Source organism: Diadema antillarum, unplaced genomic scaffold (assembly GCF_040938485.1).
Source record: "Diadema antillarum isolate AM-2024a unplaced genomic scaffold, OU_Dant_1.0 scf00000146, whole genome shotgun sequence".
NCBI classification, from domain to species: domain Eukaryota; kingdom Metazoa; phylum Echinodermata; class Echinoidea; order Diadematoida; family Diadematidae; genus Diadema; species Diadema antillarum.
The window spans coordinates 2,627,776-2,652,203 of record NW_027271035.1 but is presented as its reverse complement, the minus strand read 5'-3'; the positions used below and the strand labels follow the sequence as shown (position 1 = coordinate 2,652,203).

The window sequence follows — 24,428 nt, the reverse complement described above, 5'->3', positions numbered from 1 at the left end:
GAAACACTGCCCATGTGTGAAGAGATGTAAGGAAGATCCAAAGTGAAGAGCAAGTGACAAGGAAATATGATCTAAATGCTGTGTTATAAGACGTGTTATAAGACCATGTCTACAACGGCATATGACGTGGTTTGGAGATGCCTGATGCCCTTTAGATTGCTTTGACATAGCTTCTTTTGACTCCTTCCACTGTACATGAGACTCAGTCCAACCACAATAATGGCAGAACAGTCAGTTTGAGATGTAGTAATGCTAGTTTTCAAAATGACTCTCCACACCTGCTTCTCTAACCATCCACAGGACGCAGAGGACAACCACCAGCGCTCCCTGGGGGAGAAGGACGCCATCATTGGTCGCCTCCAGGCAGCCATTGCAGGGAAGGAGCGGGAGCTGGAGGAGGAGCGTGGAGCTCAGCAGAAGCAGAGGGAGCAGAGTGGGGCGGCACGGGATGAGGCCATCAGACAGCTTAACGATCGGCTCAGGGCCAAGGACAAGCAGCTGGAGGTGAGCATTACCTTTATCCATCTAGCCCTTGGGGAATTGGGCTGCAGAAGTCATTGTCTTATCATCAAATTGGCAACTGTGAATTTCACTGCATATCTGATATGGGAACAATGAGATGGAACTGGTTGCATTTGCCAAATCTCTGCAAAATCAGAGATAAATATACATATAGTTGCCAGTTTGAGATAGAAACAGGATATTTAATCTTCTAACATATGTTGCCAATTTAAGATTTAGTCCTGAATTTAGCAATGCAGTGGTTTTTGACAATTCTACAACCAAAAGAAGCCATATATTCACCAAAAAAAAAGGTTGAAGTTGGGAGGATTATTTACCTTACCTTTTGAAGCAATAATGATGAACAGTAACACATTTATAATGAAAAGATGCAACATCGTAGTGTGTGTGTGACATGACAGGTTGAGGACAAGTTCTAATTCTAGTGATCATTTCCTTCATGCTAAATACCACTCCTATTTTGGGCCAGTATTCCATACACGTGTATGTTATTGACAGGTCACCAAAGTAAGTTCGCAACAGCTTTCATTTTCTGCTGTAGAGCATTATGTTGAAATGCTTCTTATTTCTGTCTGTCGTCATCCAGGAGATCGTCCAGGAGCGAGCCGATGTTGCTGCAGCAAATGAGAAGGCCACCCAAGACCTGCTGCACACTATCAGAGACAAGGACAGCCAGATAAAGGTGAGAAAAGCAAGTAGATTAAATACCAGCTCTGCCATCCATCTGTACAAGTACTTCAGTTGATTGTCTTGTGTGAGGGATGGCTATTCATATGTACTACTCTTACAACTGTATACATGGTGCATCATCACGTTACCCATATAAAGTCAGTTATCATTGAAGGGCAGAAAGTGTTGGGAAAGCTGATTTTGACCTTTTTTTCTTCTTTTTTTTTTTAATTTGACTCTTGCTGAAATTGAGTATGTTGCAATTTAGTAAATGATTCTTTAACTACCACCTGTCAAAATTTAGAAGTCAAAAGGCATCTCCCCCCTCCCCCCCCCAAAAAAAAAAAGAAAATGAAGATTTTTCCCACATTATGGGTGTTGTAATGACACATGACATAATGATATGTGGCTACTGTACTCCAGTGCAGAAATTTATATAACATACCCACACACATGCACTCACAATCGTAGACTCTCTGACTGAGGTTATGATATACCAGGTAAACAGACCTTCAGGGAAAATATGATACTGCACATATTAAGTCATGTTATGTTGTCTCACATATCTGTGACAGCAATGACTATCAATTCAAGGGACTCTCTTGTTTTCCACATCATTTTCTTATGATGCATAGAGAGTGATTATGTCTTCAATACCCTAGTAATATAGTGGCCTGCCGATCTGTAGGTTCACAGTATGTTATCTGTGCTGTCTCTGCGTGTGCCACCATATCTATCCTCTCCCTTCTTCTAACTACAATTTATATGTCCCTTCTGGCCCTCCCTACACCGTACAGGATCTGAACGACAAGTACAACAGGGCCCTGGTTGACAGTGGCAACACTGTCCGAGAGCTCCAGAGGCAGATTGCTGAGAAAGAATTTGAGTTGCAGGTATGTTATGGACCTCTCTCATCACATTATTTTTGTGCTTTGAAGGGATATATCAAAGCTGAGTCAGTAGTTTCTCATCTTACTCCAGATGGTGGAGTTCAAAATGAGATGCAGTCGATTTGCAGAGACCTCTACTACTTTTAATTGTCCAGTTATCTTACTTTACTTTGATAGCCTTGATTTCATAAAAGTGTTCTAAAAAAAAAATCATGTTATCAAACTAGAGAGGGGCCGTCAAAGGCGGCAGACCCACGCCTAAGTACAAAGTCGGGGTAAACATAATGTGCATTCGGTCATCTACCAGAATTCGGCCACTTAATTGCCAGTGTGCTTTATCACCAGCCAGTGAGTTCTACCAAAGATCGTACACTGAAGTGTACGATCTTTGGTTCTACAGTCACATCACACGCAAATCACATCATTACACATACGGTATTAACACTCATTCACGTACAGGAAAGTCCTTAAGTCTCCTCCAAAAATCCATCGAAAATCCCAAATTCCACCGTCAAAAGTGCAGAATCGGAACTTTTCCAAGCGCGCGCGAATTAAGTCCAGTTTTAAGAGTATTGTCTACGCGACGGGTCGCGGAAAAAGCGCTAAAAATCGAGAAATACGCCGTTTTCTTGCGGGATATTTTGATTATAGCAAGCCGAGAGTGTGATGATATCAAAGGTCGTATGAGTGTACGATCTTTGATGGTATCCACAAAAGCAAAAAAGAAAAACAAAATTTACGTACCCCCTAGGCAATTACCCCTATGATTAGTGTCTACGGGAATTATTCAATGCAAGGGTTGAATGCAAATGTCTACTGCACCAGTATTCGGCCACCAACGAGCGCCGCAACGTCCCCGGTGCAATTTTGCACCAACAGTGTAGAGCGCGATGCATTTTCAGCGGCCTTGCACACGCATTGACATTGAGCACGCATATCGTGCAGTGTGACTGCGACCGAGCAAAATGCTCCTCCAACGAAAAAAACAATCAATGTTAATTTGAAAAATCATCAAATATCAAAGGTCGTATGAGTGTACGATCTTTGATGGTATCCACAAAAGCAAAAAAGAAAAACAAAATTTACGTACCCCCTAGGCAATTACCCCTATGATTAGTGTCTACGGGAATTATTCAATGCAAGGGTTGAATGCAAATGTCTACTGCACCAGTATTCGGCCACCAACGAGCGCCGCAACGTCCCCGGTGCAATTTTGCACCAACAGTGTAGAGCGCGATGCATTTTCAGCGGCCTTGCACACGCATTGACATTGAGCACGCATATCGTGCAGTGTGACTGCGACCGAGCAAAATGCTCCTCCAGCGAAAAAAACAATCAATGTTAATTTGAAAAATCATCAAATATCAAAGGTCGTATGAGTGTACGATCTTTGATGGTATCCACAAAAGCAAAAAAGAAAAACAAAATTTACGTACCCCCTAGGCAATTACCCCTATGATTAGTGTCTACGGGAATTATTCAATGCAAGGGTTGAATGCAAATGTCTACTGCACCAGTATTCGGCCACCAACGAGCGCCGCAACGTCCCCGGTGCAATTTTGCACCAACAGTGTAGAGCGCGATGCATTTTCAGCGGCCTTGCACACGCATTGATATTGAGCACGCATATCGTGCAGTGTGACTGCGACCGAGCAAAATGCTCCTCCAACGAAAAAAACAATCAATGTTAATTTGAAAAATCATCAAAATACGGGCCAGTTTGTGATGACGGAGAACGAACTTTCATAAATCTAGAAGGACATAGTCCCTCAAATAGGCCTAAACGTAAATTTCGGAATTCTTACGAACATTTGAGCAGCGAAGTCGGATCGTTGGGGAGTTTATGTGTTCGTATGGTAGCGGAAAATCGCAAAGTGAGAAACGGGAAATTTTCGGAATGGTCACTATACCATGGGGTCAAAACTTCAAGGTCACACAGAATTTGCAAGGGTCAACCGATTATCACCAAAATCTAATCGATTCTTTCCTGTCATTATCCAAACATTCCCTGAACATTTCGTGCAAATCCGTTTACCCGTTCTCTTGTTATCTTGTACACAAACAAACAAACAAACAAACAAACATACAAACAAACAAACAAACAAACAAACAAACAAACAAACAAACAAACAAACAAACAAACAAACATACGGAACCCTTTACATAACCCCCTGCCGATTTTCATCGGCGTGGGTAATAAAGCTTTGTTGCAGCATTTATGATGGCCCCTGTCCTTACAATACTCTGTGCTGTAATCTCCAAGAGACTTTTCCTGACTCCCCTTAACAACCAAACATAAGTTTACCTTAGAAGATATAACTCCTCTTTTTAGTTAAAGACGTAGAGAAATTTGCTGGGGGGAAAAAAAAGGGTACTGGGAGATGTTTATCAATTGGGAGATGCTTTTGAAAGTGTTTGTTAGAGAAATTTCTTTTGAACCTCAGAAAGTTAAGTAATGTGCTGGTAGTTAAGGTATATCATACTTAGTATACATACATTGTACCTACAAATTGTTCATACATTCATATGTAGTAATGAATATGTTATATTTCATGTGCTTCTCAGAGTGCTGAAGACACACTAGCCAGGGCTGACCAGCAGCAGGCAGCAGTGCTGGGGAAACTGAGAAATGCCTTGGCAGAGAAAGACAAGACCATTGAGGTATTTAATTCTTTTTTTTTCTCTGCATGTCTCCAGAAGGCACAAGGAGACATCATGGCATAACTCTTCTCTTTCTCTCTTTTTCTCTTTATCTCTTTATCTCTTATTCAAATTCAGATTTATTCAACACTCATCATTACAAAAAAATGGAAAATACATTGTACAACATGATATAGAAATAAACAAATGTAGATGCAAACAAGAAAATTTTAGAGTGCATGGGCAAAAAGGAAGATGAATATGAGTAATAATAAAATACCATGTTCAGAAAACCTTTCTTTCACCAACCCCTGAAGATTGCACCAATACAAGAAGATGAATTAAGCCAGTTGTATGTTACATGATACATATTCTCAATAGTGAATGCTGTGTGTGAAATTCGAGGAAAAACAAGAAAAAGTTTTATTTGACAAAGTTTTTAAACCTGCCTTTAATCTCCAGAAACTCCTAGAGAGCGGTAGGGAGAAGGACCGTCTCTTCCTGGACATGCAGCAGTCTGCGGTCCGAGCCTCGCCCAGCCCTGGACACCAGGCTGAGGTTGCTCGACTCAGGGATGATGTTGACCGGCTGACCAGAGAGCTGGACAAGAAAAATGGTGAGCATTTTGAAAATAAAAGTATAGCACCATACAATTGGACGTTTATTGGATGCAAGTCTTACCTGTCAAAGGCTCCCCCTGTTAAAGTTGTGCAAGTTGACAATAGAGAATGTGATTAACTTTGCTAGCCTCTCTTTATTGTTATTGTCAGCAGTCTTTTATCAGCATTTTATGCATGTTTGGTAAAGCCAGCACATTTTTTTTTTCAGAGGTTGAAGCTAGCATCTGTAAGTTACCGAAGGAATGGTATATTTCTTTTCAGCCCAGATTTCAAAGTTGAAGTCCGACCTTCCCGATGAAGACTATGTAGCAACCCTCAATTGGATGTTGACTAATCTTTATTGTTTGCTGTTGGATTCTGGTCTTATCTGTCAAAGATTTCCCCTTTAAAATTTCTGCAAGTTGACAGTAGAGAATGTGATTTGACTTTGCTAGCCTCTCTGTATCATTTTTATCAATCTTGTTTTTATCAGTATTTAATGGTCTTTTGTTAAGCCAGCATCAGTAAGTTACTAAAGAAATGATGCATTTCTTTTCAGCCCTGATTTCAAAGCTGAAATCCGACCTCCCTGATGAAGATTACGTAGCAACCCTGAAGGAGGACCTGGATAACAAGAATAAACTTCTCGCCAAAGCCAAGTGAGCATAATCCTTTCAGAGCAGATTGAGTATTCCCAAATTTTACTCTTTATCTGGTGAGTTTTAATGACTTTGTGATGGCATCTGTTGATGTTGGTAAAGGGACATGCAGAATTGATGAATCTAACAGGGATACCCGTTTTCAGGTGAAAGCCTGAATCCAGGCCCTGGCAAAATCAAATTTCAGACTCTTTCATGGACAAACCGGCTTCTTTTAGATGATTTTCAGGCTCTCTCTCTTTCATTCTAACTGGCATCCTTGATTCAAGGAGGCAAATTTGAAGAGTGACATGCCAGAGAAGAGTGACAAGTGTCTGAAATTCAACTTGATATGAATAATATGTAACATTTACAAAGTGCTTGATATCATATTTCTAAGCACTAGGGTATCACAGTGCTGCAGACATTTGTGGTTTGTTATGAAAGTAACTGTGATACAAGCTGTAGGAAATTACGACTTGTCATGATATTGAAATGCAATTGCTGGGGAAAAAAAAAATCTCCTGCTCTGTGCAGAGGAAAATCATTGGCGTGAGCATCATTGACTGGTGATTAAAGATATTTTCCTCTCCTCACAGGGAATCATTGGAGAGTTTACAAGATGAGCAGGAGGCTGATCGACAGAACAAGCAATCTATGGTGAGTGAGAGGGGCTGTCACTCGATAAGTGTGTCAACTGTAGAACTGTCCAGGATCAAAACAGTATCCCTTCACTTCAGAAAAACAATAAAAAGCCAAAAAAAAAAAAAAGAAGCCTGAAGGAATGGAATAAATATACGAAGGGAAAAGGAAGAAATTGTTTTATCAATGTGCTTTTTTCTTTTCAGCCTGTGCTTTTGAGTTTAGGGAAATGAACATATTTGTGTGGTTGTTACAATCAGCTATTCAAAGCAAATTATTGTACACTAAGACAGAAATGCTTGTTTGTTCATGAGTTGATTTGCTCTTTAGAGGAACAAAAAACAAAGATAATTGAGGAATCGTGGAATATGAAGTTGTATGAATCATGTCTTAACAGTCGATGAGCTATGATTTGAAAACTATCATGCTGTCATCCGTGATGGTGTCAGAAGTCTGTCTAACAGTGTGATAGGCTTTCTTCCTGTCCATCTCTCTTGTCCTGGCAATTCATATTGCTCACCCTCTCACCCTCTCTGTATAGGCAAAGTTGCGACGGAGGATAGCAGATTTGGAAGATGAGCTTCAGGAGAAGCAGGATCGCATTGATGCCCTCAACAAGGCTGCCAGGATCAAGGATAATTTATACCAGGTAAGGCTGACTGAGGATGGTCTTGTGCATTGTGAGGATTGCTGTGTGAGTACTACTACGTGTATCTGAGGACTGCTGTGTGAGTACAGCTATATGAGGACGACTTTTGAGGACTTCTACGTGAGGTCTGCTTGAGGACAGCCGTGTGAAGATGGCCTTGTGAGGATGGCTGTTTGAGAATGGCCATTTGAGGGCAGCTCTGTGAGGATTGCTATGTGAGGACAGCTATATGAGGACTGCTGTGTGAGAATGGCTGTGTGTCAATATTTTTTATGTACTCTCAAGTTGACTTCCTGTATGATTACTTCAAATATTGAATGGGAACAGTTTGAATGCATAGGTGTCTATTGGCACTGATGTTCGTCAGTAGGCTAAAAGTAAAGTGTATTGTCCTCATTGAATGCCAAAAATTTGCATGCACAAACATACTCCTTTTTCAAAACATGCTGGGTGAAGGTACAATTGTATTCAGCCATATTGATTGCTTCATATATAAATCAGAAGTTAATAACAAAAGATTGAAGGTGGAAAAACAAACACAAAATCTCTACATGGATGTTTGTGAAAAGACATTGTGTCATCTCTTTTTTTCTCTCTCTCTCTCTTATCATTCTGTAGGAACTGAAAATGGAAAATTCAAAGTTTGTCGATAATGAGAAGAGTCCCCGTGGCAGTGATTCTTCAGATCAGGTTTGTGACACCATTCCTCGATTTCTTTTCTCATACGGCATAGTAGGTCCTTAAATTCTTTGTTGTCTTAAATGAATAGTGTGCCTGGTTAACAGTGGTATTTCATTGAAGACTTCAATAAGCTGTAGGTTATACCTTTCAGTGTTGAATGATGTTTTAGTATCATTCCCCACAGTTTTATGAGTTTGAGTTATCACCTGACGTCACTTGATCTTGGAAATCTATGCTGTTACAACAATGGTTTTGATAGCAAAGTTATCTGGCAATTTTACCACATTCTAAGTATTATAAGCATTTTACCTGTAAATAAAGTCCTTATCACATTAATTTGTCACAGGACTGAGTTTAATTATTGGCCATGTCACCCTACTCACATAGCACTTGTCCAGTCTGTCATGTGAATGCATTCATATGCCTCTCTGAAATCTGTTAGCTAATTTTATGTTTTGTTTTGTTTTGTTTTTAATCTTGTGATGTTTTGGGAAAAAAAAACAAATAAAACAGCTTCAGCAGCTTCTGCAGGATCAGATCCGGGAATTGAGTCGGCTGACCGACGCCCTGCACTCCGCCCTTCCTCTCAACGTCAACATCACGCACCAGAGTGAGGCTGGGAGTAACCGGGGCGGGATGAACGACACTAACCCGGGATCCATCAGAGACGTGCTCGGGGCGGAGCTGGCAGCCATGCAGTCCCTCCGGCGCCAGATGGAAGAAGGGATGGGGCGGACAAATGAGGGCAACCACCTCCACGTGGTGATCGACAGACAAGGTGTGGTGCAGTCGGCCACCACCAGTGGTGTGGGTAGCGGAATCGGCAGTGACAGTACTGGTTAGTGTAGCATGTCTATGGGCAATGGTGATCTAACAGCACTAACCACTCCTAAACAAGGGTCCTTGATATTTACCTTCCAGGGAACTTGATATTAACCTTCCATCATATGACATGGCATGATATTCATTTTTTTTTTTTTACATCTTTGATTGGACTATTCGTAGCATGAGTGTAACCGATCTTTAAGCAGGAGGTTAGATTTGGGTTTGTGAAACTTTACATTTCAAATTATTATTAATGATTTTGAGCATGTTAAGTCTTGATTTTAGCATGATTGGATATAAAATACTGGCAAGATGGATGGATTTGAGCAATCAACAGTGCATGTGATTTCTGAAGGTTGATGTGCTGGTAGTGCAATTTGCGATAATGTTCGATATAATTGGATACCTCTCTACCATCTCGCTTTCAGACGTTTCGCCAACCGTCACCACTGCCAGTGAGGCCCAGCGCAGGAGCTTTGGTGTTGGTCACGACCCCGACATGATGCCACAGCCATCCCGCTTCTCCCACCAAGACAACGGTCTCTACATTCCCGTCCCTCAGTCCCCCATCACCCTGGATGACATCCGCGACTCCAATGCCGCGTCCAAGGAGGAACTCCGGAAGGAGGTGGACGACCTGCGCTCCAAGCTGAAAGAGGCCCGGTGGCGGCAGCAGTCTCTGGAGAAGCGGCTGGAGCGGGAGGAGCTGGACAGCCTACGCAGCATCCCTGGACAGGAGCAGGATGGGGACCCGCAGCTGGTGGCCGGGCTCCAGAAGGATCTGGCTGCTCTGGGGAAGAAGCTGCGGGAGAGCGAGAAGCAGAACACCACCCTGAAACAGCAGCTGGATGCCGCACTACTCAATCAAGCAAGAAGTGATAGTTCAGGTAAACCTTCCCTGCTTGCTCTTTTTAGTCAGTACTCATTCAAAAAGAATGAGAGAATGTCATGAAGTGCAGTAGGAAGTTTTTTTACATTTTATATGCAGTATCTCTATGAATGATATGCATGTAAATTTAGAAATGCAATACATTGTATGTAGCTTGCATTTGTTTTGTAATTTCTTTACCAGCATATCCACAGGGACTTATTCTGTTCTGTTTTTCCCCCTCTCAAGATAAGAAATGTTTGTAGACTTGATGTTAATTCACTTTCTTGAAAAGTGGACAAACATGAAATTCTTTGTCTTGAGAAGTTATACTACAATCTGGATGATGAGCACGTGTGCAAACAGAAAACTAAGCTGAAATCTTTCATATAGATTGACAATGCATGCCATGTTCAGATCATCAAATTGAATATGGAATGTCATTGTAAATGCAAATCTCAGTCAAGATGTGTTTCATGACAATGGATGTGTTATGTTTGTAAACCAGGAGACCATGTCGTCCCCATATTGAAGCAGCAACTTGATCAGGCCAAAGCCCTGCTGGAGGAGAAGGACCAGAAGCTGCTTGCCAGTGAGCAGCAGAATGCCGCCCTGCGCCATCACCTGGGCATCGGTCCGGAGTCTCCGCCGGACTCGGGTAGGGACCTGGTGGACAACCTCAAGCTGGAGAACGAGCAGCTCTCATCCCAGCTCCAGGACGCTGTGCAGAGGGAACGCAGGAGGCTGGAAGAGAGGGATAGGCACCTGGACCAAGGGGCTGCAGCCGACAGGGCACGAGAGGCTCTGCTCCAGAAGAAGTTGGACAAGGCCAGGAACCTGATAGAACTCCTGAAACGACACATCCGACTCAACAACTCAGGGGCCGAGGGACAGGGGAGTGAGTTCAATCCAGAACTGATCGTGGACATGGCCCGCGAGATTGAGAGACTGAAGGGAGAACTGAAGAGTTCTGAGGATAGAGAGAAGGGACGAAATGGTGACGAGGTGGACATGGATGATCGCAGTAAACCCACCAAGCCGTCGCCAAGAGCTGAGCAGAGGACTCTTCCGCCATCACTGCACAAGCAACTGGAGAAAGCTCAGAGTGAGTTGAATGCAACAAAGAGAAGATTCAGGGCTCTTACTCTCAAACTCCATGCCACTGAAGGCACCGTCCACCAGCAGGCTGAACGCATCAAGCGTTACAGACGACAACTCCACAATGCTGGGGTTGCTGCGCCTGGCACTCCCAAACGTGTCAGCAGCGACTCCAACCTTGTGCGAACCTCTGTGTTTGGATTAGCCAACCGCCGCATGTCAGGGGCATCTCTGTCGCAGGTGCCCAGCTCTGACGATGACAGGGACAGCACATCATCTGCCAGTCTCAGTCTGTCAGAGAGGAGCTTTGGTGTTGTCGATGTAACATTTTCTGGGTTTGGTCTGACTGATGATACGGAAGAACTCAAGGAGCAAGTCACAGTCCTGAAGAAGCAACTCAAGCGATGCCGCCACGTGATTCGCAAGCTCCAGACCCGCATCCAGAGTGCCGGCTTGAGCCGACCGGCCAGTCCGTCCCGCGATCCTGCCGATTCCAGCGCGTGGTTTGAGCTTGTCGCCAACCGCAACGCCTTCGAGCGACTCCAGCAGGACCTGGAGAACGTCACCACCCAGCTGGAGAAGGTCATGGACGCCAACGCCTCCCTCCAGGAACGCAATGCAGAATTACTCTCCGAGTTGGTGGAGCTGCAGACGCAGAAGCAGAACTCCTTCAGCGAGGAGGTCATCAGGTCGCAGGAGATGGAGATTGGGCGGCTGCACGAACAGCTAGCAGAGCTCCGCAGCTTGATGGGGGTGCTGACCAACATGCTGTCAGAGGCCCTGAGCATCCTGAAGGGGCTGGAGAAGGACAACAAGTCGGCCATGGAGGGAGTCTACTCTGAGAGGGTCACAGCCATTGAGGAGAGAATACGGGATGGCAACGAGGTCGTGGATACAATCACGAGACTACTGGGAGGTGAGACTTTCATTTAATGATCACCAGTGATGCATTGTCAGTATTTTGCTGTGAAGATTACATTTGCATACATGAATTCATTTAATAGCACTACGTGTTGCAGTTCTCAGTGTTAGAAATTAGTCAAAGTATTGCAGAGGTTTGCCCAATACTTGTGTCGTAAAGCTGTCATTCAAATTTGACCTTGCACATTTTAGTAATTTTGAATTTGGATTGGAAACCACCAGATTAGGTGAAAATATATGTGTCACAAAAACATACAAACACTATTAAACAATTACCATTTGACCAGACAAGTTGCACTTTTGAATTTTGTTTTCTTTTGCTTGTTTTCTTTCCTATTTCTAGGAGAAAATCAGTTTGGAAGGAGACAGACTGATGACGATGTTCAGGAGTTGTTTTCTGAAAGGTATGTGCATCCTAAAAATATTGTCACCATTGGCAACAGAGAGAAAAATGTAAATATTTTCTTTATCATGAGTAATCACATGTGGAAGTGGCCTGTACATATATATCAGAAACAATTATAAACTGATATATTTTGTAATATAACTGTGTAGTAAAGAAAATTAGAAACCTCATATGTGGAAATTCAAGTAAATTTGATGCAGAATCTTGTGAATTGATGGACATTTCTGGAAATCATACATACAGCTCACTGCAAATGATTGATAAAAATGGAACACCTTGTCATTTCCCGTTATCCTTGATTCCGAGAATGAATCTGTATAATAGTGGCACTGGCAGAAATATGTGGAGTACGCACAAACCGTAAAAGATTGACCATTCTATATTCATATGGACCATAACGGGCAAACCCTTTAAAGAGGCACCTAAAACAGCTTGTAAACTGTCTGGGATAAAATTTGTCAAAGATGGAATGTCTAAGACAATTTCCTTGACAAATGTTTGTAAGATGGCCTAGGTCTTTGATTAGTAAAACTAAGACAAGAAGAAAATGAATGATTGAAAATTGGACCGAGAAAGGAAGGAATAAAAACCAAGAGAGGGAGAAAGGATGGAAGAAAAAGGAAAAGAAAAAGAGAGAAATTAAAAATGAAAGGAAGAAGAGCCACCTTCAAATTTCAATCTCATGTGTTTGTTGTCAGACTTCAAGCCAAGGATGAACAGATCCAGCAGCTGAGGGGTGAGATCCGGGGACAGCAGAAGCTGAACCGAGAGCTGCAGGAGATCCTTCACAACAATGAGGTCAAGGCCGATGCTCTCAGAGATGAACTCAGGAGGTGAGTACTTCCTCTGCACCAGTCCCTCCCTCTCTCTCTTTAGCTGCTTTCATACACATCAGTTGTCATTTCTTCGGTGACAATATGAATATCTGCTCTATTTGCCGCCATTGTCATGCAAAAAAGAAAAAACATATATATATATATATATATATATATATATATATATATATATATATGTATATATAATAGTGATGTTACTACAAATGAAACACTTCAAATCTTCATGCTACTCAGCATTAGCAGTCCATCCGTATAAAGACATGGAGATGTTAAAGGGATGGTATAGTATTGGTTGAGGTGAGAATTCATTTTTTAAAACTTTTTGCGAGATACTTAGAAACCACTTTATGAAATGTTAACCTGTTGAGGACAGACTGATTTTGCTATAACATGCATTTCCCATAGACGACTGCCTGAGTATTCTTGGGACTTGTCTTCAGTGGGTTAAAAAGCATACAATTCTAAGAGGAATCGAAAGTTTTTATTTGACAAAAATCGGTTTTGAAATGACTGAGATATCAAAAAACAGAGTAAAACAAAGTGATCCTAACAAAAGGTAGGACTCACCTTTTATTAGGATTGCTTTGTTTGGGATATCTCGGCCATTTCAAAACTAATTCTCATCAAATAAACTTGAATTCCCTGCAGAATTATATGCTTTTTCATATTTCACAAGGCTAGAGGTTTGTCATTATCTCAAAAAATTGTGATAAAAAACATGGGAAACCTCAAACCCCATTTTAACCAAAACTGTACCACCCCTTTAACTCTATATGTGCCATGGTGGAAACCCCTTGAGTGCCACATTATTCTGAGACTCCAATATTGTCGTGCTTTGAGGAAACATTCTGTTTTCAAATTTATGTTACTTCTTAAAGATGGACGTATAGTGAGTAATGTTGTAAAAAAAATGCCAAGCTTTGCTTTGATGTTAATTGTATGACAAATCTATGACTGTTTTCCTTTTAAATGACTAGTAGCTAATTATTACTGTTAAGGCATGACTTTTGTGCACAAAACAGTTACAAAAGCTTAGAATTTACATGCAAATCCAGTAGGGAACGACGCTTGATAGTCAATCACAACATAAAATGCAAGCTACTAGTATAAAGGAACGGAAGTGCAAGAAACACTTTCATTGTACTGCGACATTTGGCGATTTATCGATCGGTTTAAGCGGCTTTATGCGTTTGAGCAGAATATGCGAAGTTGGCACGCCGTCGACTGAGTAGGATGTGCGAACGTGGTACATTAAGAGTTAAATGATTATCGATAGCTTTGGTGCTTGCGGCAGACACACATATCTGTGGATCATAGCATGAAGCTTTTTGAATTTCTGTCCTGCCACAAACTACAGGCTGAAAGCAGAGCACAGAGAAGTACTCAAGATCCAGGAGGACCTCGACAGTCAGAAGAGGCAGAACCAGGATCTGCAGAGCGCCCTCAGGAGGCAGGAGGAGAGAGCCGAGGCAGCCAAGAAGGACCTAGAGAGGTGAGATAATTCTTGCAAGAGTCAGGAAGGGGAAATAAGATGCACACAAACCCAGTGCCAAAGCTGTTGTGTCTGTAGACAGACACATACCATTTCTCTTCATTTGAAGATTCCATTATCATACAGAAAGCTTTTGGTTGGAGGTGTGAGAATTGATCATCCAATGCCGTGCTGGGTAAGGGAATGCTATAAAAATGTGTTATCCAGTGGATGGAGTAAATCAAAGTGATGAGAAAAAGAAAAAGGGAAAATAAAGAACACCAGCTATTAAAATGTAAGGTGTCATGCCTGTGTTGAGACCATCAAAGATAGAATAAGAGCAAATGTGTATATCAATTTATTACCACTTATATTTAATGTTTAGTGTTTGTTGTTTAGCCAACTGTAAATGCTGCAATCATGCAATGCACGTGAATTCATTGTCTTTCTTATTGCCGTCTGCTTCTGCCGTTGCCAATTTGCAGAGAGTACGAGAAAGAGGTAGTGAACCTGCGGGAGCGGTTGGAGGAGTCAAGGAGGACAAGCCCCAAGCACAGGGACCGTAAGAAGGCATCTCCCACTGGCTCCAGCTCCGACATCTCAGATGGTGAGGAGTGTTCTCTGGCTGATAGCCTTGCTTGTATTGGTGCCTAGAATTGTACCTGAATATTAATACCCACAAAACCCAATATTGGCAGCGCAGACTTTTCAAATTATGCATACCCATGACTGGATACTCTTAAAACATTTGTGTCGTTCTTTAAAGTCTTTACAATCCTTTTGTTTTCAACTACTCTGTATCTAAAGTAGCAGATAGTATTTTTTCCTGTACATGTGATAATTGCACAGCGAGCAAGAAATATCAAAGTAAATAAATGTCTGAACATCTATGCATAATCAAATCAGTTGACAGAGTTCTACTCACAGATATTAGAAAGTGATATACAAATTTTTGCAGAGGTATATCAAGTAAATGCAGGTGTTCAACATGTGCAACTCTTAGTCCAAGAGCCCATCAACAACCTGTCTACAGTCTTATTCATGTATCGTTGTGTCACATCCCTTCCTTGTTCGTACGTTCAGGCCAGGGCAGCCAGTATTTGTATGAGACCAACTTGAAGCTGACCACAGAGAATCGCTCCCTTCAGCGACGTCTGGTAGAGCAGGAGGACAGAGCACTGCGGATGAAGGCAGAGCTTGACCAGGCTAATGCAGACATCAAGAGGTGAATAAATTAAATGATTCCTATCCGACAAGAAATCTATCTGAAGCATATGCACTCCTGTCCACTATATGTTGATGTGTGTTAACAATTTTTGGCAAGGAGCAAAGGTGTTTGTTTGTTGTTGTTGTTTTTTTTGTTAAAGAGCAAGATATATGTCCTACAAATGCTGCGTATTTGTGAAAAGCTAAACAAAGCATACAAAATAAGGCTGTTGACTGTTATGCTACCAGTATACATTCGTCAACCATGGTGTCTAATAGGCCATTCACTATGAAAGTCTTTGTGGAGTGGCCATGACATTTTGTGTGCCGTTATCTATTTTGTAAGAACTCTCTTTGGAAGATGTTTGGTAGCAGCAATGCTGACATACAGAGTAAATGTCATTCTCCTCAACCACAGCACTTCTTCTTTAAAACCAAGAGTAACATGCACAAACTTGTAAGACCCAACTGTGGTGCACTTTTGTAAGCCTCAGTTTGTGGCGCCGGAGGCATTGCTTTGTTTCATTCTGGTCATCAGCAATTATCATATTAGTGTTTGTGTGTATGTGTGGATGTGGGTGTGGGTTTGTGTGTCATGTATCTTATGTGTCACCAACTGAGACAAATTGTTTATGTCAAGGAGTCAAATGATGGTGAAGATAAATATGATTATGACTTGTAAAGAGTATGGCTGCATTCGGTCTCCTAACTGCTGGAAAGGCGTAATACGAGCTAGGAAACTCTAGATGTTATTACAGAGGGACCCATTCTAACTAAACTCACCTCTTCCTTGGTTGCTGTCATAAGGTTACTCTCTGAGAAGCACCGCATGGCTGATGAGAAGCAGCGCCTACGTGAGCAGATCACAGAGAGTGAGCAGCTGTCAAATTCTCTTCGCTTTGAGCTTGGTGTATACGAGCAGCTGCATGGCAGAGGTAAGCCTTTCTGTCTGATACTGGTTCTGTAGAATCATTCTGTCCAGTGCACAGTCAGAATACTTGTGGTAGTACATGACAGTTTCATTTTGATTTTCTGGGCCAAGCAAACACAAGTGAGTAAATGAGGGTACATTGGGAGAGTCATTCTGGGCAGAGTTAGTTTTACATTGTGCCTGAAACTTTCGCAAATTTTGTAAGGAGCCAGGATTCGCAAAAATAAGATACACACAAAAGGTTTTGTCTATACAATGCGTTGAGTGACAGTGGCAATTTACAAATTTCATTCTGCCAAGCCATTGGCTCCAGTTCACGAAGTCTCATGTCGTGTATTGTTCCGGTTTTACAGTATCAAACATGATACTCTGAAATGTCTTTGATTCCACCCCCACAGATGCTGGAAGGACATCCACAGGTTCCCAGGGGAGAACGGGAAGGCATTCCAGCAGGACATCCCCCTCCACCACCCACCTCCACGTCATCGACAGGACGACAGGCATGGACCTGTCTGAGCTCCTCCAAGAGCTGCGCCACCTGCGGATCCAGCTTGAGCACAGCATCCAGACCAACAACGCCCTCAGGATCCGACTGGAAGAGGCCCTGCGGGACCGGAGCTTCTCCCCGTCATCAAAGGGGGCGACTTCACCCTCCCCCTCACCGCCCCAGCCCCAGCCGCAGACCACACGGTCAGAGGAGATCCGAATCCACACCACCACCACCACCAGCTCCAAGCATCGGTCCAGCAATGAGCATCAACGGAGCAGCAGTAGCAGAAAGTTATTCACTGGTGAGTCGGAATGTTATTCTAGCCGTTAACTCTCTTATGTTACTGTAACGTTGTGCAGGACTGATTCTTCATGTGCTCTCCTAGACGCTTCTGGGGATAGAGCTTCGGTTGCTCCATGTCAGTGGAACTCTTTACCAATCCCACTTCGGAATTGTAATGATATTAATACCTTCAAATCTGAACTAAAGACCTTTCTTTTTCTGGCAATTTTGTGAATAATGTGTGACATATTGTTGAAGTTGGGTGCCTTAAGATGTTGCACAGATAAATTCCCTTCTAATTCCTTTGTTAGATACATAATAAAATTTTACTACCATATTATTTCAGCTTCTACCTCATTCTAAGCTAAAAGTAGCAGAATGCTGTGCACTATACATCTTGTCTTGATAACTTCTCTTGCAAAATCCCACTTGACTTTGCTATACCACAAATTACATCTTGACCTGACTCCATGTTTGTGTTTCAGATGCGAGGACTGAAAAGGAGACAACAGAGAACGGATGTGTGTCAGAATTTGCTGCTGATGGTAAGGGAAGTGACTAACGAAGGAAAATAAAAATGAGAAAGGAATATCAAATTCCGTGCATGACATCATACTGATTATAACAACAGCAATAATGAAGTCACACCTGCTCTTAATGTATCTTTGAGAGTCTCATAATCAAAAAACAAGAGTATAAATACTCTTGTAGAACCCATATGTGCAAATGAAGCCTAATATATTCTTTCGTTAATGATCACACAAGTTAACATGAATTTTATGTCTCTTGCTCTCTGAAATGGTATAAAGGAAAATGGCTTGTGGACAGTTTAATTATAATAATAATGATGATGATGATGATGATGATAGTAATTGCATTTTATATGGCGCTTTATACTGGTGTTTCTAAGCGCACTGGTGCTATTCATACAAAAAGACTAAAAAAACACGTTTAGGACAATGCAAAACCAAAGCTTAGGCCGAGTGCTAAATTAAATTGCTCTCTCTTGCTTCATCCTTTGGTCAGACATCCAAGGATTCGAGCCGCTGTCCGGTCAGAACAATGGCCGGTCAAAGAGGAAGTCCTCACCCCGCGGGGACGCCCCGGACGGAGGGTCAAAGAAGGAGACCTATGCTGTGTCTATGCTGTCCACCTATGAAGCCATCAAGTCTGGTGTGAAGGAAGCGGCCCTGGTTGGAGGAGCCATTGAGATGCAGCTCAGACAGAAACTCTCACTGCTGGCTCAGGTAGGGCTATCATGATAGGACAGGCATTCCAGACAATTTATATAATTTCACATCATGTAATGCATAAATCAATAGTGCCTTGTATAGATACAACATATCTAGAATTTATATTGGTCCTTCACAGATAAACCAATGCTCAGAAAGCCCCAAAATATACTACACTGAAAATGGATGACGACATGGAAGGCTCACATATTCCAGTAATATAGCTATGCCATTCCATTACAATACCACTTGCTTAGTAAGTTCACCTGTGTAGAATTTACTCATGCTTTCTTCTTTTGTTCTGCTTTCTTGAGCACCCAACCATGCATTGTGTGAAACTGCTATGTCATTGTGAGTTGTTATGAATTTTGAAAACATTCTTATTCCGCATCCCAGTCACCATAAATTCTGAAGCTCTGTACCCACAATAACCAACCTAAAGATGTTCAAATGCAAAAGTCTAAAAAAAGAAAGAAAAGAATCACCTGGAGGTCTCCTTTAAACTCTTTCTGGTATTACATATGTAGCTCAAGCTAAGTTGTGTGATGTGGAGGAAATAAAGATTTGAGAAGGATGGAGTTAAGCCTCTGACTATTTGATTGGAATGTTTAGGCTGTAGGCTTTCACTGAGGCTCGTATTCAGGCTTCTTCATACAGATATGTAAACTTGCAATGTGCAGTGACAATTCTTGTAGTAGAAAGAGTCACCCCAATTAAGGAATGATTTTCAAATGATTTGTTAATTTCCTTAATCTTGACATGGGTGGCAATTTCCTGACAGTGAAAAAGGTAACAAGTGAAAACCAATACAATTTGAGTGAAGTTTGGAATGCTCTGCCTGCACTACTCTCGTATTGATTGTCAAAAGATCTTAAATTGCCCATGAAATATTAGGGCTTTAGTGAGGAGGCCACCGCTGCTATCTGTTATCCACCACTGCACTGGATTTTAGGCCGATTAAGTGAATATCATATCACATTGTATAAATGTGCCTACTTAAATTCTGATTTTGTATTACTGAGCAAACTCTTTCCTCCCCGTTCCCCTAGTTTGCTGAAGAGAGCAGTCCCCACTCAAGGGGGGATGTGGACGACGTCAACAACAATGCCCTGTCCAACCTCTCCCGCGACATCCACCACCTCGTGAAGCTCCTGGACGCCAGCCGTCGCCACCTGGTCAACTTCTGGACGACTGACCGTCTGGTGCAGCAGCACTCGCAGAGCGACGAAGTCAAGGTACGATAATGTTTTGGAATCCTAGCCAGACCATCCTGAAAGTCTGTCACAGAGCTGCCAACTCTTCCTGATTCTAGAATAGTTTTTGCCTATTATGATGCATTTAACGCACAAGTAGCTCCCTTATTTTGTGTCTGTTGGCATCGCTCCAGTCATACTTGGTACTTACTAGATAATCCTCCAAAACTACTCCTCGTAGCCGTTTGAATTGATCTTCATGATAGGTTCCATGATATTTATACCCCCGCCAAACGAAGTTTGAAGGGGGTATATAGGAATCAGCGGACGGTCGGGCGGTCGGTCGGGCGGTCGGTCGGGCGGTCGGTCCGTTGCAAATCTTGCGTCGCGAACTACTTCCTCAGTTTTCAACCGATTCCCATAAAACTTGGCACAGATGTGTGCCTTGGGTTGTAGATGTGCAAGACGTATTTTTTGACAGTACCCAAAAGTACGTTGCCATGGTAACGGCATATTATGGGCAAAAATGGGTACAAATCTTGCGTCGCGAACTCCTCCCACAGTTTTTGGTCAATTTTTATGAAATTAGGTACAGATGTTCATCTGAATATGTTAATGTGCAAGACACATATTTCCGCAGTGGCAAAAAGTGCGTTGCCATGGTAACAGCATGTTATTGGTAAAATATAGGGCAAAATGCTTCATGGCAAAACTGCTTCATCAGTGTTCTTCCAATTCTCATGGAATTCATATTGAATGTTTGTCTTAGGATATAGGTCAGCATGACACATTTCTTGACAGTGACAAAAAGTATGTTGCCATGGTAACAGCTCACATATTATGAGCCAAAATGATGGAAAATTTTGTGTTGCAAACTACTTCCTCAGTTTTTGCCCAATTTCCATGAAACTTGGTACAGATGTGTGCCTTTGGTTGTAGATGTGCAAGACGCATTTGCATTTTCCGACAGTACCCGAAAGTACGTTGCCATGGTAACGGCATATTAATGGCAGAAGATCAAGGAAAGATCTTGCGGATTTAACTACTTCCTCCGTTTTTTGACCAGAGCTTATGAAATGTTGTTTTGACCAAAGCTTATGAAATGTTGTTTGGCGGGGGTATAACCAGTCGCTGTAGCGACATTTCTAGTTGCTCCTGCGACAATTGCTCCCATGAAATATCTGCATTCTGATTCAAACATAAATTCTACCCACAAACATAACCCTAACCCTAACCCTAGTTCTCACATTAAACTAAACCTAAAACCCCATTACAACCCTACATCATGAAGTACTTGGAGAAAATAAGATGGAGCAATTGTCACAGGGTCAAATGTCATGTCACCTCATGATGACCTTCCTGAGGAGAGCAAGACATGGCTGTACTACGTCTTGGGAAACTACTGCCATCAAAACCAAGCTATACATAAATGCATAAACCATGTGACTGTGTTTTATGTAACTTGTAGTTTTTCTGTAAAGTAGGGTTAACCAAGACTCTTTCCCTTGGGTGACTCAACAAATCCCATATCCATTCTTTAAATTATCTGTTTTTAAGATGAATGAGCATTTACAGTGATGTACTCACGGTTCTAGGGCATTTACCCCCTGGACAATTACCCCAGACCCTTGCCCTAATCCTAATTCTGGACCTCATCCTAACCCTTACCCAAACTCTAACCCTAAGCCTGACCGTAATCCTAATCTTCACTCTAACCTTGTCACTGACCATTATTTAGTCGGGAGGATGAGCTAATTGTCCGGGGGGGGGGGGGGGGGGGGGGGGGGGGGGGGAATTGCCCTGATGCAATACTCACAGTCACAGATGGGGGAAAGCATGAGATACTGTTCACTTGCCGATTGTCCCTGTGTAATTTGTCATCCGTTGTGGTGCTGGATCCCTACAGGAGCTGAGGAAACGATTGGGTGCCCAGGAGAGGCTGATGAAGGAAGCCAGGGATCGACTGGCTGCTACCAACAGGGACAAGGCCAACATGGAGGAGGCAATTATCAGGCAGTGTGAGTGAGCCCTCTATTGACATTTGATAGCAGTAGGATTCATGATTGAGGTGTCTTTTAGCTTGAAAAACACAATATGTGATGCAGTGTCCATCTGTGACATGTAACATTTGATGATATAACTCAACTGCCAATGACCCTCTTGTAATCACAATCAGATACCAGAGGATTCTGTGTCCCATTTTTTAGTGTTTCATACCTCGCTGTGATATAAAGATTATGCAGTGCATGTATGATAATGTAAGATGTAGGATCATGTTCTTTTTATTGTTTAGTAGATTTTGGGTTTCATGTTGGTATATTATGGTGATAAAAGCCTCATCAATGATGCCATTTAAGGTGATGACGTAAATATGGAGTCAACAAACTTTGATGGTCAGAACTGACTATTTGTGTTCCATACCCATAGGATTCATAAAAACAAAAAACAAATAAATCAAACACAGACAGACAGAAGCAAAATTTCCACCAAACCAATATAAAGCATTGGCCTCATTGTGTGGAGAAAGTGTACCCTGAAGATGCCTCATGGAAGGTGCATGGCTACTTGCCAGGGTTTGGATGGGTGCAGAATATAATACGCTTAAAGCGGAAGGCTTCATAACTGTTTAGCATAAAGGTTACAATGCATCATCCACTTTGTAGTCTACCAGACACCATCAATCTTGTGGCTATGACACAATGTAGAGATTATGATGTAAGCAGAAATGCTGTCTTTTTTACTATCATGCTACCATTTGCAGAGCATGGTATGAGCAAATGTTTGATGTAATGTGTACCTGGGACAATGTGCAAGTATTTTCAATGTTCCAGGTTTAGTTACCATAGTTTTGCCTCGGTTCTGATTTGTCTTTTTAACAGTGTGCAAGACTCATGATGTCATCTCCAAAGCAAAAGGAAACTTACAAACAGTGGACGGATGAGCATTGTGGTTCAGAGATGACCATCGCCTGATTTGGAAGCCTTAGTCCCACATGTGGAGAAAAACGTTAACCCTGAACACTGATGTCTCATGGAACAAAGCTATTCTGTGCAATCTTTGGAGTGGTTCACATGCTGTGTTGGAGGAATTTGTGACTTTATGGCAGAATTTGACTGACTGAAGGATGAACAGTAAATCAGTTGTATGATAAAACTGAATTTTGATGCGAGATTGAGTGAGTAGCGGCCTAGAGGCAATATGCGCAGTTCTCAGAACAATGATGATGTTGCCTTTGTTGATCAAAGTGCAATAAAGTTTATATCTTTCCATGTGAGGTTGATTACGCTTACTCTCTGTGAAAAGGAACTCCATAGCATAAATGGTATAGTTTGTTTGGCAGTGGACTGTGATCATGGTTCATTTTATTAGACCAATTAGGTGTGATTATCATGTTTATTGCTGAGATGGTGGGAGGTATTGCAGTTCATAGTTTATGTTGTTGTTCAGTTGTTGGTTTATGTTTCACAGTTCAATGATCCATCTGTGTTTGCATTAGTTGCTGATGTGCCTGATTTTATATATTTTCTTTTTTAATCTCTGAACGCTCAGACTTACATTGATTTGACATATAACTTTAAAAGACAATGGGCATTCCACTAGTTGGAAAGCCAATCTGTAGGTCAACCAAAATATGAAAGAAACAAAAATGCAATCTTTGAATAATGATTATCTACAGAACAATTTGATGCGGTCTTCTTTATGTGTGAATCCAGTTTGTGTTGCCACATGAGAACAAAAGTTTACTGGTTTGAACGTAGGATTTTTTTTTTTTCTTTTAGCTTTAAAGTGGTTTATGACCTATAGACCTTCAAGGTAGTAAATGTTACGAGTGTATGTTTGCTTTGTGAATAGTGCTAGTGTGTCAAAGTATTCATGTTGCATGCTGCTGGGTTTATTCGGTACTTGATCCCAACAGAGAGGGCGCACTCTCACTTAATCTCTTTTTAGCCCCGATGCAGTGTTCTTGCAGGCCAAGAAGAAACACTGAGATGAATGTCTGATCAAATGTCTCACATCCATCGAGTTACCCTTTTGTATACTCACGGATTCTTCGTCATAGCGTTTATCGTATCTGTGTTGTAGTGCATTGAAAAGACTTTCGAGTTTTCCCCATCGTAGCTGTGCTCACCAATTGCTGGTGAATATTTCATATCTCTTTTTTTTTCTAATAGTGTCTGCATTCTTGCCTGTGTGTTCACAATTTTGCATAGCTTTTGTATCTATTATCCCGTCATTAAAGGTTTTTTGTTTGTTTCTTTAGAGAGAGATTTGCCACTTTGCATTTGCCATTATAGTGTGCTGTAGGATTATTGCAATGTAAAATGAAAGGAATAACAAAAAATGCAATTCATTGACATCAATCTTTCTGCTACACTTCATGGCTTGCTAACAGCATTGGTGAAGCTCAGTGGCCAAGCACAGACACTTGTACATTCACTCTATCTCTTTCTCATGTTACATATGTTCAGAACGACATTACTCAAGATGGAGAAAATGATAAAGGTAGTAAGGTAGTGCAAATTGCAATCGGGTTCACCAATAGGAATACACGGCATACAGTATTAGCAATGATTTCTCCTTTTAAGGATCTTAGTATTGTAATGTAGAAAAGATGCAATAAGGTGTATATTTTTGTACAGGTTTTAAATTGTGACATAGAGTGTAGAATGGTGGAATGGAAAGTATTTGAAGGTCTTTTTCAGGTTTTTCCTTCTTCCTTTTTTTTTCTTCTTGTTGAT

General features: G+C 41.7%; 1 protein-coding gene across 1 annotated transcript in view; it reads left to right on the top strand.

Moving 5' to 3' along the window:
* The window catches only part of LOC139721668 (uncharacterized), a 118,263-nt gene extending 95,410 nt beyond the window's left edge, over positions 1-22,853 (top strand). Inside the window, exons 22-45 of the mRNA XM_071632999.1 lie at positions 301-504; positions 1,109-1,204; positions 1,989-2,084; positions 4,647-4,742; positions 5,184-5,337; positions 5,880-5,979; positions 6,558-6,618; positions 7,142-7,249; positions 7,868-7,939; positions 8,444-8,768; positions 9,184-9,642; positions 10,132-11,637; positions 11,986-12,046; positions 12,747-12,881; positions 14,242-14,376; positions 14,841-14,962; positions 15,439-15,580; positions 16,369-16,496; positions 16,891-17,283; positions 17,750-17,809; positions 18,291-18,511; positions 19,546-19,731; positions 21,596-21,707; positions 22,569-22,853. Coding sequence (XP_071489100.1) covers positions 301-504; positions 1,109-1,204; positions 1,989-2,084; positions 4,647-4,742; positions 5,184-5,337; positions 5,880-5,979; positions 6,558-6,618; positions 7,142-7,249; positions 7,868-7,939; positions 8,444-8,768; positions 9,184-9,642; positions 10,132-11,637; positions 11,986-12,046; positions 12,747-12,881; positions 14,242-14,376; positions 14,841-14,962; positions 15,439-15,580; positions 16,369-16,496; positions 16,891-17,283; positions 17,750-17,809; positions 18,291-18,511; positions 19,546-19,731; positions 21,596-21,707; positions 22,569-22,630 — 5,034 coding nt within the window. The 3' untranslated portion in view covers positions 22,631-22,853. The remainder of the gene's footprint in view (positions 1-300; positions 505-1,108; positions 1,205-1,988; positions 2,085-4,646; positions 4,743-5,183; positions 5,338-5,879; positions 5,980-6,557; positions 6,619-7,141; positions 7,250-7,867; positions 7,940-8,443; positions 8,769-9,183; positions 9,643-10,131; positions 11,638-11,985; positions 12,047-12,746; positions 12,882-14,241; positions 14,377-14,840; positions 14,963-15,438; positions 15,581-16,368; positions 16,497-16,890; positions 17,284-17,749; positions 17,810-18,290; positions 18,512-19,545; positions 19,732-21,595; positions 21,708-22,568) is intronic.
* The last annotated feature ends 1,575 nt before the right edge of the window (positions 22,854-24,428 follow it).